General features: G+C 25.0%; 1 protein-coding gene across 1 annotated transcript in view; it reads left to right on the forward strand.

Annotated features, from left to right (window-relative positions):
- Positions 1-16,166, forward strand: part of LOC129976256 (uncharacterized protein F09G8.5-like) — a 30,904-nt gene that overhangs the window by 5,372 nt on the left and 9,366 nt on the right. The window contains exons 4-7 of the mRNA XM_056089774.1: positions 1,550-1,773; positions 6,855-7,068; positions 8,802-9,189; positions 9,466-9,594. Of these exons, the coding sequence (XP_055945749.1) occupies positions 1,550-1,773; positions 6,855-7,068; positions 8,802-9,189; positions 9,466-9,594 (955 nt within the window). The remainder of the gene's footprint in view (positions 1-1,549; positions 1,774-6,854; positions 7,069-8,801; positions 9,190-9,465; positions 9,595-16,166) is intronic.

Genomic DNA, 16,166 nt, shown 5'->3' on the forward strand with positions numbered 1-16,166 from the left:
CTTATTTTTTCAATTTTGCTATTTTTAAAAAGCATAATACTATATCAACTCTTCACTATATGCCACAATCATATATTTAAAACATTAAATGAAAATGGAATGTAAGAATAAAAATACTGGAATATTTAAAATATGTAAGCAGTTACTGAGACTTATTTATAGTAACATTGTGTACCATATTAATGTATTTTCATTTTTACTTGACATCAATTTCATGCATAATATTTAATTTCTATTTTCACTTTGTGATTTTAACTTTACATCCCCTTACCGTAATAAGTAAGTTTTTTGTATTTTAAGTTAACACGAGTTTGGCACAGTTTGGTCAGTATTGGCCCTTGCGCCATAAAAAAAAAAAAACTATAGTAATATTGTAAGAATGTTTGTTCTGATATTCTCCCTTATCTGTTGGCATTTAGCCTTTGGGGAGGGGCATTGACTTCAGCTAATACTATAAAAAGAATACATAAACCCCAAAGTAAGAAATTAGTTCTGTCTTTTTTCTCTAAGGTACAAGAACACTTTCTGTCAACATGAAAGCTATAAACTAAAATTACTATTTCATATTTGTGTAATAATAATTTCAAATTACCTATATTCTATCATTAATTTTCTAATCACTGAAACTCCACCTTCATTGTAACATCTGAGTTACAATGAAGCTTTGATTAACAACCAGCTTTGATAAGTCACACTCGGCTAATTTTGATAAGTTCTAGCTTTGATTTTTCCCTTGGCATCAAAATGCTGCTTTTGCAAATTCTTTTCAAAAACTATGCGATATCGAAATATTTTCTCATGGTCTCTCTTTCTGCTTTCCTACTGAGTTCACATTTTTTTTTTCTTTTTGCCATGTTTGGCCATGATTTGGGCAAAGAAATCTTGATATAAGATGAACATTTGACTAATTGCTTGAAATTATGAAAAATAAAAAGTATTAAAGATCTCAATGATTGCTTCTTCAAGAAATGCATGTCTTGCACAACTCACACACACACACATATTCTACAAGGGTGATTACTGCTCATTTGACAAATTTTGAGATCTGCCATACTTCTGATGTAAGGTAATTTGATTATCAAAGCAAAAAATAAATAGATAAAGTAATTTATTAATTTTTTTGTGTGTGTTATATAACATAACTTCACAAAATTATTCTTCAAAATTTAAATCTAATTGATCAATTTTATAGAATAATAATGGCCAAATTAAATAACTGCTGCATTTTTTTTCTGTTTAATTAAAATTATGTTGAGAAGGAAAAATAATTGGTCTTTCCAGAAAAATAGTTTTATCTTGTGCTTGAATTTAACATTCCAAAGAAGAAAGAAATTTATGTGATGCTTGAATAAATTAGTTTATAAATCCATTTCTGAATGTGAGAAATTCAATAGTTGTACTATATTAAAATTATCATGCCCAAAATATATAATAACAATTCAGAGGTTTATAGCATGGTTGTGTCCTCTTAAGCAACTTACTTTATAATCCACTGTATCAGAAAATTGCATTTATTAATATTTTAGAGGAGCATTTTACTTCTTTTTAGTGTTAATGCCATATCAAGCTTAGAAGACTTCTCACACTGCAGTAATTTACAAGAGCTGTATATTCGAAAAAATAATATTTCTGAGTTGGCAGAAATTCGTCATCTTAGAGATCTTCCGAAGTTAAAAAATTTATGGTTAGCTGACAATCCTTGTGCTGAAAGTGATGATTACCGACTTACAGTTATCCGTGCCTTGCCACAATTGCAAAAGTTAGATAACATGCGTGAGTATATAAGCTTTTATTGTTACTTAACCCAAATCTTAAAATATTTTTTTTAATTATTAAATGTATATAAACTTATATTGTGATTTATTCTTTATATAAAAATTATGTATAGATTTCTTACCCTTTTCTTTTACATTCCTAATTTTATGATTTTCTTTCCAAAGCTGTGAAGTTGCTGCATCCATTCTTATTGTAGAGCATTGAAATTAAATTGCATTATCCCAAATATAATAATGCTGATTTATAAATTCTGAAAATCCTTGTAAGAAGTAAACATCATTTTATAAGATCTCTTAGAATGAGAATTTTCATATCTTCTTAAATGAATCTGTTTTCTAAGTTAGAGTATCATTAAATCAGAATCATTTGTTTTAAAATGAAACTGTGGTTATATATTTTCTGATTGGAACATATTTCTATCCCCTTCCAGTTCCCACAAATTATAAGTTAACAGTTTCGAAAACTCTATCAAATTTATTGACTCTAAAATATAAATTCTGGATTTTATAACAATGAAATCCTTTGTGAATATGGGTACCTAAGATGTCTGTAGCATCTTAAATCAGACATATTTCTGCTATAAGAACTTAAGGTACTTATGCATTGTAATGGGCAGTGTAGTTATTTCTGTGTAACATAAAATTTAAGTAGTTAAATAATAATCAAATCTTTATTTTGTAATTATAAATTGTTCAAACAATTGTAATTGTGCAACGCACAGCATTTTTATTAAATTGCATATTTAAATTTTTTTATGAATCAATAATATTTCGTAATTTTACATATTCCTTGAATTAATATTTTCGCTATTTTTTTATTGTTTCTCGATCCTTTGAGATCTTAATAATTTGATAATGAATTTTTATTTTCTACTTGAATTTTTTTGATTTCTTGAATACAACTAGAAACTGAAAATGAGAAATAATACATTTAACATTTCCATTACATTTAGTATTCTGTGGAAGGACATTATCTTAGCATTAGTTTAATTTCTGCAGAAAACATCAAAATTAGTATTCATTTAGAGTTTTCTTAGGGAAGAAACTTCCTAATTATTATTATTATTTATTTGTTTGTTTGTTTTTGATTTTTATATCAAAATATTTTATTTGATTTTGTAGTTTTGAAAATATAGTCATTGGTAAAAAGCCATATTTTGGATTATTGTAAATTTGAAAGTTTAAAGATGAATTTCAAATGTATTGTAGTTTTCAGATATTATTATCACTGTATCCAAATAATGAAGAAAAACATGATGCAGTTTCACTGATAGGAATATCACATCTAAAAGAGGAAGGGACAAGCTTTGAAGAACTTAAAAAAAGAAATCCAATTTAGATTTATTGGATAACTAGCCGCCTTTGGCGACCAGCCGGTTCGCCAATCTTAATGTTCATTAAAATTTTAATAATTAAATATTTTATGCAATTTCTACTTTAATAGCTTCTTCATCAAAATATTTTAAAACTTCAAATTTTGATTATCATATAATTCATTCATAATATTATAAAAGCCTTCAGTCATAATGTAATATGTATCTTTCTCATTTTATGTTAGCACCCGTAGAATTTATGCTTTAAATTCTACGGGTGCTAAAGTGGAAAGAATTTATCTTCAATTAATATAATAATATTTTTTACTGAAACAAAGCATTTTTTTATAATCTGATTACTGAAAATAGAGTCACTCAGCGTTTAAACTTTATGGGCACTAAAGAATATCTTTTTAAATTTATGAAATATCTCAAGAGTTGGTCAACAAAATTTTCTTAGATTCATTATGAGCAGATCGATTAATTAACAATGTTTAAATTTAAATGCATCAAACACTAAGAAAATAAAAAGAATCGTTTAAAATAAACGGTTGAAAACGGTAGAATTTATGCTTTAAATTAAAGTGGAAAGAATTTATCTTCAATTAATATAATAATATTTTTTACTGAAACAAAGCATTTTTTTATAATCTGATTACTGAAAATAGAGTCACTCAGCGTTTAAACTTTATGGGCACTAAAGAATATCTTTTTTAATTTATGTAATATCTCAAGAGTTGGTCAACAAAATTTTCTCAGATTTGTCATGAACAGATCGATTCATTAACAATGTTTAATTTTAAATGCACTAAACACTAAGAAAATAAAATGCATCGTTTAAATCAATCGGTCGAAAACAGGTTTAAAAAACTACTTAAAAAACGATGTACTTAAAACTATAAGCATATACAAAAAATATATAACTAACATAAATACAATTTACTTACAAAAGCATGCAACTAACCCAAAAATAATTTAAATCATCCATTGATAACGTTGTCATGGCAACAATCAGAACAGAATGCGCATGCGTGAATTTTCTTCGCCGGTTACGTAACGCAAATACGTGATTTTTTCTACGCCAGTTGGGGTAACGCTATGCGGATTAGAAATTTTTAATATCCTTTATTCTGTTTTATTTTAATTCAAAAGTACTTCAGAATGAATCTGAAAGTTTGATTCATTAACAATGTTTCATTTTAAATGCATCAAACATTAAGAAAATAAACAGAACCGATTGAAATAATCCTCCGAAAAATTTTAACCCTAGCCTCATTACTGTTGGGAGAAAAAAAAAAAAACTGAAGCCTTTGGGGATAATGGAAGATTTTTTTGGCGGGAAAGTTAGTTTTTAATTAATAATTAAAATTCTAATTAAAAATTCGAAAAAAGAAACCCCAGGTGCACATTCCCAACCTCCAAGGTATACATGTACCAAATTTGGTAGCTGTATGTCAAACGGTCTGGCCTGTAGAGCGCCAACACACACACACACACACACACACATTGAGCTTTATTATAAGTATAGATAACTAACTAAATAATAATTTAACAGAATTCTTAAGTAGAAATTTAAAACAGTTAAAATGTTTTTAAAGGTTGGTGAAAGACAATATTTAAGAAGAATTTACAAAATGGAAATAAATTGTATTGTGTGTCTATAAAACTTCTACTCAAATAAGCAGGAAAGGAGTTAACTTGAAATTACAAGATATTTCTTCATTATTAAAGAGAATGTTAATTTTTTTAGTAATTTTTAGAATGTCAATTCATGACCAGTAGTAGAACAATACATTCAGCAAATTAATATAGAAGGAGGACCAAGAAATTATGGGAATGCTTTCAGACTTTATATAATTTCAAATGGGAATTTTTTCTTGAATGATTTTCATGTGATAATGCAGCTGCACCTTTGACACATACATCTGTTAGTTGAAATTCCTTAGATAAAAATAAAATAGCTAAAAAATACTAATTGTTTTGTTATTTTTTCAGTCAAGCAAATAAAAGGTAAATATACATAAGTATACTTTTTATTTATAATTTGCAATAATATTTTGTATTGTTGCTGTGAAATTCAAACCATTTCCATTCTTTTTAAAAAATCCATTATTTTCTTCTATTATTAAAAAAATTGAGGAATTGAAGATATAGTTCATTTTTTCATATTCTTTGTCAGCTTTATAAAGAAGTCTTCCCTATTTTATTTGGTTAAAATATTTATGAATTTTATAAAGAAAGTCACCCATGATACTAATTATTCTGCACCTCAGAGATTGTAAGTCCAGTTGTACTGATTTTGATATTTCTATTATATTTCCATTATTCTGACATTTTGAAGGGGGTAATGTGTGTTGTAGTTATGTGCTAGAAAATAATAAGAGGAAGAAACAGCAAACATTACATTATACTCTAAAGTTTTTTTTTTTTTGTTTTTTTTTTTGTTTCACATAAAATTTGAAATTTGTAACTTATAATAGTTTATTCTTGACTCTTGATATACAAAATTTTACAATACAAAGCAAAAAAAAAAAAAAAAAAAAATCATGCTGAATGATTGTACATGCTACTCATTAATTTTTATTAGCATGTTTCAATTTTGCTGTTAAATTAATTTAATAGTAAATAATAATTTAATAATTTATGAGAAAATAAATGTGTTATTAGACAGAAGCATGTATACAATAGAAAGAACTGATGTAAGGCTTAGAATTCTATGAAACATCTATCACAGTTTAAAGTTAGAAAATACTGTCCTGTCTAAGGGGACATGCAGAGAAAGGCATGCGTTGATATGATTGAAATGGGACACAATCTACAACTTTGGTAAATGCATAATAATAATAATGAAAATGTGTGTATATGGTGATGTTCTATAAGACAGATCATTCATCTGAAAAAAAAAAAATTAATAGATTTTTTATATTTTAAATCTGCAGTTTATTCCTGTAACTCAAATGGATGTATAAAAAGCTTTCAACATTCTTTTAACTTAACATGTTTTTTCTTATTTTAATTATCGTCATTTTTACTGTTAATTTCATTATTGTATCCATTAACAAAAGTCTGTGAATTTGAAACATTTCTAATATAGAAAATACTATTCTGAAGTTTTTATGAACATGTTTAGACTTAGTAAATTAAGCTGTTATATTAATAAATTGTAGGCCGTTTCTGATTTTTTCACTTTAGGTACTTCATACACTTTAGGTTGATAAATCTGCAGGTGTGTTATCATAATGAATAAAATAAACACAAATTTTCTAAAAAAATTTATTAGAAAAGAATTGAAATTTTCTTTTAGAATAGGCATTTGTTAAATGTTTGTAATCAAAAATTCCAGATGCCTTTCTCAAGGAAATTTGAAATATGTAGAATATTTAATTGTTGTGAATCACTCATTATGCCGGATGAACAAGCTGTTTCTCAAATGCAATTGATTTTAAAAAATAAAATAGTTTCTTAGAGAACAAATTCTTATTTCATTTGCTTTGTTTTATCTCTTTTTGTACATTAAATTGGTATAATTTATTTTTTGTGATTTTGAATATATTTTCTAATTATTTAAGAACTTATTGAAAAATTTTTGAAAATATATTGAATTTAAATTACATATCTTGAAAATTAATTATTTATTTATTCTTAGAGATTGTTTCAATTGATACTCTATTATGTTGAATAAATTTATTAAATGATAGAAGAGTATTCATAAAGTATTTTATTTTATTTTTATTTATTTATTTATTATTTTTTGTTAATTGAATAGCAATTCGCCCTGATGAAATTGAATCAGCAAGAAAACATGGCTATCCACTTGAAATGTTACTTCCTCAAGATGATAATATAGAAACAAGTCCAGTTAATTCTCAACATTCAGCCATTAAAAATTCTACTAGTTATGAAGAAATTTCTTCTGTAAGCCACACAGAAAGTTTCTCAGTTGAAAACACGGCCTTTGGCTCTCCAGTGACTCCTAATAAGTAAATTTAATTTCTATATATTTTACTGAAATATATATTTTTTAATTTTTTAATGCATTCTGCCCTCATTTCAAAGGCAGTAAAACTATTTTATATTTAATTATATATTTATTTATTTATCATTGTTCGTTATTTTAAGAAATATTAATGTAACTATTTATGAGGAGATCTTCCTGGTGTATATTTCTATTTTCTGCTATTTTTATATTATTATTACAGATTATCTATTGTTTTAAATTGAGGAGGGGATTTAATTGGGAATATTTACAGTATGGCCTTCCCGTTTCATAAGTATAACCTGCAAGGGGCAGGTTGAAAGTGCAAAGCCTTTCAATGATGGTAAATGTTGTCTACAGATCTTAGAATTGGAATGACTTGGTATTGAATAATTAAAGACATTGCATTTGCTTTCAATTATAGGGTGTATATTATAAAACCAAAAATTTGATTTGAACTATTCACTGTCCAGGGCTTTATATTCTATATTTTGGATAAGAATTAACTATGAAATTGGTAAACTCTTTTGATATCAATTATTATTTTTTCTATCATAGCATAATCAATTCTTTGAAGATTTTTTTTTCACTTTGAGTGACATTTATTCATAAACTTTGCCTAAAAATTTTAACATGGGCTAACCATTCATCCAACATATTAAACTGAATTTATTGGATGAGTTTATCTATTAAAGGGTCGAGGAGGCTAAAGATAGCCTCTTAAGATCATGTCTAGGAATGAAAGAGTGTTGGAGGAAACTATTTGTAGGATTTTTTTATATTAGATTTTGCAAAAATGTTTTTGTAATTTGCATTTTTCTCTCTACCAGGAAACCAAAATTAAGTAAATCTACATGACAGCTGTTAATATATATATATATATATATATATAAAATATATTTATACTTTTTAACTAAGAAGAATGAAGAATAATCACTTTATCATAATCTTAAAGAAGAACAAAATTTTGCTCAAATCTGGATTTTGCACTTTAAAAAGGCAATTCATCAAATGTAACTGATTCCAGTAAATGAAAAGATTACATATTTCAAAAACACCAGCTTTGGAAAGTGTCTAAGACCTATTTATACATCTACTAGTATATAACTGCTAATAATCTAAAAAGATAAGCAGAGGTTTATCTTTTGTCTTAAATATTAAATGTATTATTTGATATATATTTTTTTATATAATTAAAGTGGTTAAGTAAAGTAAAGTTATTACTTTTTAATATATAATTAAAGTGGTCTTGTTTTATATTCAATTTGTTCAGTGTTGTTTTTGCAGAACTCAAAAACAAAGATTATCATTCATATTTAAAGTCTTTTTTTTATATTCATTGACTTATTTTGCAATAAATCAAAATTGCCTTCACAGATTTTGATTTAATTGCATGAAAATTTTGTAAGAAAGGAAACATATTTTATTTTATTTATTTACAATTCAGTGTTTTTCTGTTTAAAGATATTTCTTTTGTAGATTTCTGCTGAGCCCCAACATAATTCATTTATATATGAATAGGGCTTTATTTTTGAAACATATTTTTCTGATAAATTTTTATAATTTTTTTGTTTTATTTTTAATAATGAATATCTAAAGGAATTTAAAACACCCCTATTAGTTTTTTAATTTTTAAAGGATATCAGAAATAGTATTGGTCAAAATCCTATTTCTGTTTTTATTAAATTTAGAAGTCATTGTTTCATTCATTTTTAATCCATGAATAATCTTTCACAGTGGAAACGAATCATTTCATGTTGTTAGAAATGTTGCAAAGCAACCAGAATCTATGAATCATGTTTCCCAAGCTGCTTATCAAGAAAGATTCTCTCAAGAATCCGTGTATTCTGAAAGAGAAGAATGTTATCAGCAAATCTGTGCACAATCAGCAGAAACAAGTCCAGTAACTTCTAATTCAAATGTTTGTGCTAATTTTCAAGAAAATTTTGAGCGAGAGTTCGTCCAAGAACAGGAGCAATATCCTGAAACACCATCAGGATCTTCTTCCACAAAAGAACATTATTCTCCAAAATGTGCATTTGCTCCTCCTTATATGCCACGCATGACTCCAAGATGTGAAAGACCTACTGCAATCCGCATGCTACCTAAGGGTGGAAAAAGCAGAGTAAGTCTTTATTTTATTTTGTTTTCTCCCTGAAATTAAATTTGTGAATTGTATGAAATTATTATTGACCTCTCCTTTCTTCATATTATTTGCTGTTGTTGTCATTTAAAAAAATTATGATCTAATTAGTATATAGACAAAACTATTTATCACGTGTATAATTGTATCTTAAAGATCACTGAGCTACTGTGTGAATAGATTATAAAAATTATCAGTTAAAAAGCATCAATATCATGAATCTATTGAGAGATCTTTCATTCACTTTTTTTTTTTCAGTCTGCCAACATTTTATCTGCTGTTCTCTGTTTAATAAAGGAATTAGATTGGGCCAGTCTAGAAGTTGTTGACACAGCAATACATTGCCAAATGGAAGAATTAGAAGAACAACAACAACATTCCTCATAAGTAATATGTAAATTTATCGTGTTGCTCTCTTTTTGTATTATATAATGAATATAATGACTAATTATTTGAAGGAATATTAACTAAAATATGAAAAATACAGTTTTGTAGTGGTGGTATATCTAAACTTTGCTTTTTTAATACAAATTGATTTCTTATAATCACATCTGTCAAATCAAAATTCTGTGTTTTTGGTTTCGTTTCATTTTCCAAGCATTTTGTTTCTTCTCATGAAGCTTGTATTGTGGGTGTTATAAAACGAACTTGCTACAGAATTTGATACTAATGTTTCATCTGTTTTTTTTTAACACCACTGTGGGTGTTTTTATTTTTATTTATTTATTTAATGAAATAGAATCTCAAAACTTAAAGTTAAAATAAAAGTTTCTTCAAGAATATAATTTATTACCCCCCCCCCCTTTTTTTTCCCTTTTATTTTAAAACATTTACTGGACCAATCATGTTTTCTTCTGACAAATCTATTTAACCTTTATAATTTTATTCCTTGATATTTTGTTTTGCCTATAACACTAGCCATTTTTCTTTAACTTCATTAACCATTTTCTTTATATAAAATATTTGTCTTAAAACTTTGCTTGAAATTTCTATCATATGCCAACATATTGCTTTCGATAAAATGTCCAGAACATTTGCAATAATACATGGTCGATGAATAAAGAAATATAATATTATAAAAACTAATGAGTCATTATTATACCTGATAAACAGTTGTTGATGATAGAATTTTTTTTATATTTGATTTGTCATTCTGTATTATTCATTTATTAAAATATAGCTTGAAACATTTTGTAAATCCATATCAAAATTTAATAGTTAAATTGCTTGCTTGCTTACAATCTGTTTTCTCAGCTTCTATTAATAATATTAATATTATGAAATTATAAAAAAAAATTCATATTAGAAATCTGGTTGGAGTAAAAATATTTATTAATGTGCAGAGTTAATTTTTTAATTGTAAATTTAGTTTTTTTCTCCCATAACTTTTAAGTTTTGTATGGAACAAGCTATGTCTTCTCTATGATGATACCTTGATACTCTCATAATGAAGGGTTGGATTAAACCCGAGGACTTTTAGGTGATAAAAATCTTGTAAATCCCCCTTTTCTCTTTTCTATAAGTTTTATTTTAATCTTTATATGAATAGTTTTAAGTTTCAAATTTTGATATACTGAGATAACAAAACATTTAAATACAAATCAATTTTTAAATTTTGTTTTCAGTATATCGCATTAAAAAAAATACATAGCTGAATTTCAAAGTAATTTTAAAGAAAACAATTTGTAAAAAGGATGAAACTGTTTCCAACACAATGAAAATAATATGTAATAATAGGTCTGGACATTTTTTTAAAATGATAAAATATAACTTATAGAAGACAGTAATTAAGAATATTATTGGAATAATGTTCCAAAATTAATTTAAATCATGCTTGATTTTAATTTAAGTAAGTTTGATTGCGTGGGCTTTATGATAAAATGAAAGCACACATTTCAGTGTCTATTAAAATGGCACAGATAGAATCCCGAGTGCTCGGGACCCTTTGAATTTGAGGGAGTTCCTAGGTATTTGCCTATTTAATTATCCAACTCTTTTAAAAAATTCATATTGCTGACAAAAATTAATTTGATAATTTGGATGGCAAACCTTTAATCATATTTCATTTTAATGGTTTATTTAACAATTTATTTGACAGATGTGCATTATAATGTTTATCAGTCTTATTATACAATTTCACCTGCTAAAGTCAATGTTGGCATATTACAGCCTGAAATTCAATCTAGTTCATTTCAGTTTTTCTTTTCTTTTTTAATTAAGTATTAATTGTTGGTTAATGAATTTCATTTGGTGATAATCATATACACTTTTGTATAATGATTCTCGCCAGGAATATATGTGAATACCACATGTTAAATTTCTTCATTTTTTTGTATTCTTTGTTGTATATAATTATTAATTTTTATATCTAATGGTATGGATTCGGAATGCTGGATTTACTAAAGGAATATATTGCAGTATTGAAAAACCTATTGTCTTAATTTTCTCTCAAACAAGATTTCTCTTTAGTCAGTTCATTTCTAAATTAAAAGCATTATAACTACTGAAAATTCTTATTACCCAGTAATATATTTTGAGATTTATATTAATTGTTTTCTGTAACATTTTTTTTAATCCAACATTAATAAAAGGATTTAAATGCTGTGATATTGGAGCACTGTATATGAAAAGTTATGTAACTCCTAGGCAGGCCATAGGGAAATTTTTTTTAAAAAGATTTTTTTTTTATGTAGTTCTAGAGTTTGGCATTGAATTAAATGAAAAACTAAACAAATACTGCTGTTATTTTTTATTTAATAATTGAATAAATTTAAATAGTTCTCTTCTGTTGCTTTTCTACTTAATTTTATAACAAATTAAAGAGCAAATTTGTATTTTGAAGGAATTCTGCAATGTTTTTAAAGTATATGTGAATATATGTATAAATATATTGCTATGGAAAAAAGTATTTATATAATGCCCGTTTTAAATTTGGACACACAATTTTTCTATTTAATTAAGAAAATGTATTTAATATAATTGCATTATATTTTATTTATTCATAATTATTATCACAAATAATAAAACTATAAAAGTTGGAGAAATCGAACATAAATTTATAGAATAAAGACTCACTCATTTACCTGGAGTTTATATTAGAGTATCATGCTTTTATAATAAATATTAAGTTTGTTATCCTGATTTTATAACTGAGCTATTACTAAATATCATTCATTGATAGAATTCAATTTTAAAACAATCAAAGCTTAATTTGAAAACTTAGCAGGGTTTTTTAAAAAATATTATTTAATGCATTTACATGAAGAAATTCTTCATATCCATTTGCATGAAGAATTCATGTAATAATAAGAAAATGATTTTGAAGAAATTTTTTTTATGATAATATTAGGATCTTGCATTGTCATGGAATGCAGATCATACTTGAAACAAAGCTATCACATTTACCCACTTTATAGTAGCATATAGGAAATGAGATTCATTAGAAAACAGCTTGAAACAATTTTAGAAAGCAATAAAACCTTAATTATGAGAATTTTGTTATAGAAATATTATCTACATAATAGTAATATAATTTCATGGTCCAGTTTATAATTTTAGACTTATCTGTAAAAAAAAAAAAAAAAAAAAAAAAAAAAAAAAAAAAAAAAAGGCATTTTGTTTCAAAGTATGCTTTGCTAATATTGTTGTTGTAAAAGATGTATTCTTGGAAATAAATTTTATTTACAAAAGAAAGCAATTTTAATATATTTATTGGTTAACAATTTTCAATCTAGAGAAAACCTAATACTCAATTTATAAATTTGAAATTATTTAGATACGTAAAGATATACAGGTGTAATCTATTACATCTGAGTATTTTTTATCCTAAACATTTTCTTTGAAGTCATCTTGATAAATTTCTAGATCATTTTCAAAGGAAACTAGAAGAAAAAGAAGGAAAAAAAGGGGGGGGGAGGAGGAAAATAATAAAAATATAGGGTAAAACTATCCTTCAGTATCAATTTTTTTTTTTTTTTAATCTGAAAAATAAAATCTGTTTAGTTGTTTGAATCATCAACTTAAGTTTCTTTAATTAGTTTTTATTTAAAAAAAACTAATAAATTGATGAAAATAGAAATTATAATTACAGAATAGATTTAAATATTATTGTCATTGAAAGATATATGGACTTATCTTGCTATATAAATACTTTCTTCCATGTCTGTCAGAAAATTGTACTTCTACGTTGAGCTGCTGTCTAACAAACACACATGTATGAACTTAATAATTATATCTGCTTAAATAATTTGTGAATATATCAAATATTTATATTATTAAGGCTAATTCTGCATATTTAATAGTCTTTTTTTTATATATGTAAATTATTTGTTTTACATTTCTGTGTGAAATTTGTTCCTATATGTGCTCATAAGCAAATTGTATCCCTCCTCCCTTCAGTGAATACTTTTTATTTTAAAAATAACTGTTCAAAGTATTTTTTTAATATAACATAAATATTCCTTTGTTATGTGACATTTGTGTTCGTCTCATTGTCTTTTAATAAGTGTAAGATTGTTGAAAGCCAATTGTTAATCTTCAGGGGGAAAAATCTCTAAATAATATATCTGAGAAATCATGAGATATTTTTTCCTTTGTCTTTTTATAATTTGAGTCTTGAAGAATTAAAAAAAAAAGTAACCAGTGGAAATATCATATGTCATAAATTTTTATGCATTGATAATTTTTTTAACAGTACTGAATTGTATTCTCAATGTCTCTATAAACCTACAAAAAAATCTTTATTGAAATATTTGCCTTAAAATAGTAAAACACTAATTTTAGTTAGTATTAAATCATTCAGTTCTGTTTGTAACTGTATTCTGATTTATGAAAATGAAAAGGGTAAATTAATCTCATGCTACTGTAAAAGTTGATATGAAATATGCAAATTTAATTAAATTTAGCTTGCATAATTTAGGACTTAATCTCCCCCAAAAATGTAAGCTTCTGTTAAGTAGTATATCATGAAAAATTAAATTCCTTTTCTAAATTATTTGATTTTACATAATTATTTCTTCAGTGTGATGTTATTTTTGTGTACAAAATGCAAATTAACATTGTTAGTCCAAATGCTATCAAATTTGGCACATCATGCATGGAGGGTGAGATTATGCATATCAGAATCAGTTGAAGTAAAGTATTAGTTAATTAAATATTAAGCAAACTTTGATTTTTCTCCCCAAGAAATCTCCCAAAAAATATCACAGTATTAAAATGATTTATGTACCATCTTAATATTTAAATAAGATTTTCAGTGGTACCAGTTTTATTTCTAGACAATTTTTGTTCTAATTTTAATTAATTCTTAAAAATATTTTAAGCATATTTGACAGTTATTCTGTTTTAGTTATTGCCTTTATGCACTTGATTATTACACCAGTATGTATATTACTGTTGCTACAATTAATTAAAAAAAAAATAACATATAGCCAAACATGAACATAAATAAACTTGATGAAAAAATTATAATTTTTAAAAAAAAATAAAAGTTTTTTTTAACACAATGAAGCTATTATACTTATTTGTAAATTTCAATATTAAAAAAATCATTATATGCATATTGCAATAGCCTAAAACTTTAGTTCTAAACATCATAGAAAAATAAAGATTTAGGTTAAAAACATGAAAGAAAATACTTGAACTTCTTGAAATAATTATTTATTTGTAATTTTCATATAATTAATTATGTTATAGACAAGTTTAATATTCTTAATGTAAAAAAAAAATATGAATATGAAAAGTTTGTTTACTAAAAATATATACTCAAAACAACTTAAGAATTGTCATTTTGTATTAATAATTGTAAAACTATTAATACAAAACTAAAATCATTTTTTATTTGTTTGTTTCTTTATGTACCTGCCATATGTGCATTTTGTTTCATTTTTGTGTTGATAAAAATGTTTACCTTTTTACTTTAAATATATATGTAGATGGAAATAATTTAAATAATTAATATGATTAAATTAATGATCTGATAGCTTTAAGATCTGAAAAATTTGTGTTCTAATAGAATAAACATTTTTTTAAATAAATTCTCTAACATATTAAAAATATTTAACCCTTTAATTTTAAAGAAATGTGCATGTAAATTTGATTAGAATATGAAAAAACAAAAGGAAAAGCTTAGTTTTGGCCCATAATGGGCCAAAAATTGCTGTTTTCTGAAATAAGGAATAAAGTATATAGATAAATGTTTCAAAGTTACTCCTTACTTTCAACATTTGTTTTCTTTTTAGATGCAATTTTGAATATAAATAATAATGTGGCATTAATAGCAATTTATTCCTTTTTATGTGTCTGTTCTAAAACTGTATAGAGCAATTTTTATGCATGATTATTTTGATCAGTTTATAACAATGTAATTCTCGTCATTCATACCCAAATTCATGATATCAATTATTACTTAAAAATATGGCATTTAACTTCAGATATTATGTATTTTTTTAAATATTTATACACATTCAGTTTTTGCATCCCCCCCTCCCAAATGGCATGAAACTTTAATTTGATAAAAATATTTTTATTTTTTAAATAATCTTATTTGCTTGCATCTTTGCTCTAATTACTTATTCTTTGGGTTATCTTATATTTTTGTGATATTTTAAGACTGTTATAAATCTAAGAGACTGTTCATATTTTATTTTTAGGTATTGTGATAAAAAAAAAAAAAATGCTTTTTTTCCCTACAAATTTCTCATAAATAATGAGAAACTTTGTAAGTAAATCTAAAGTTATTAGCTATTACACTGAACAACAATTTTTAAAATGTCATAATTGAATTTTAACATACCTTTTGCATTTGATTTGGCTTATCAAATTTTATTTAAAAATAATTGGGAAATATTAAATTTCAGTTTTATGATTAATAGTAATTGCTTTTTAATTAGGAGTATTCTTTGTAGATATTTTTTAATTGACTTAGCATGTAAAATGGAAATACTAACATACTATGTTTA

Source organism: Argiope bruennichi, chromosome 1 (assembly GCF_947563725.1).
Source record: "Argiope bruennichi chromosome 1, qqArgBrue1.1, whole genome shotgun sequence".
In the NCBI taxonomy this organism is placed as follows: domain Eukaryota; kingdom Metazoa; phylum Arthropoda; class Arachnida; order Araneae; family Araneidae; genus Argiope; species Argiope bruennichi.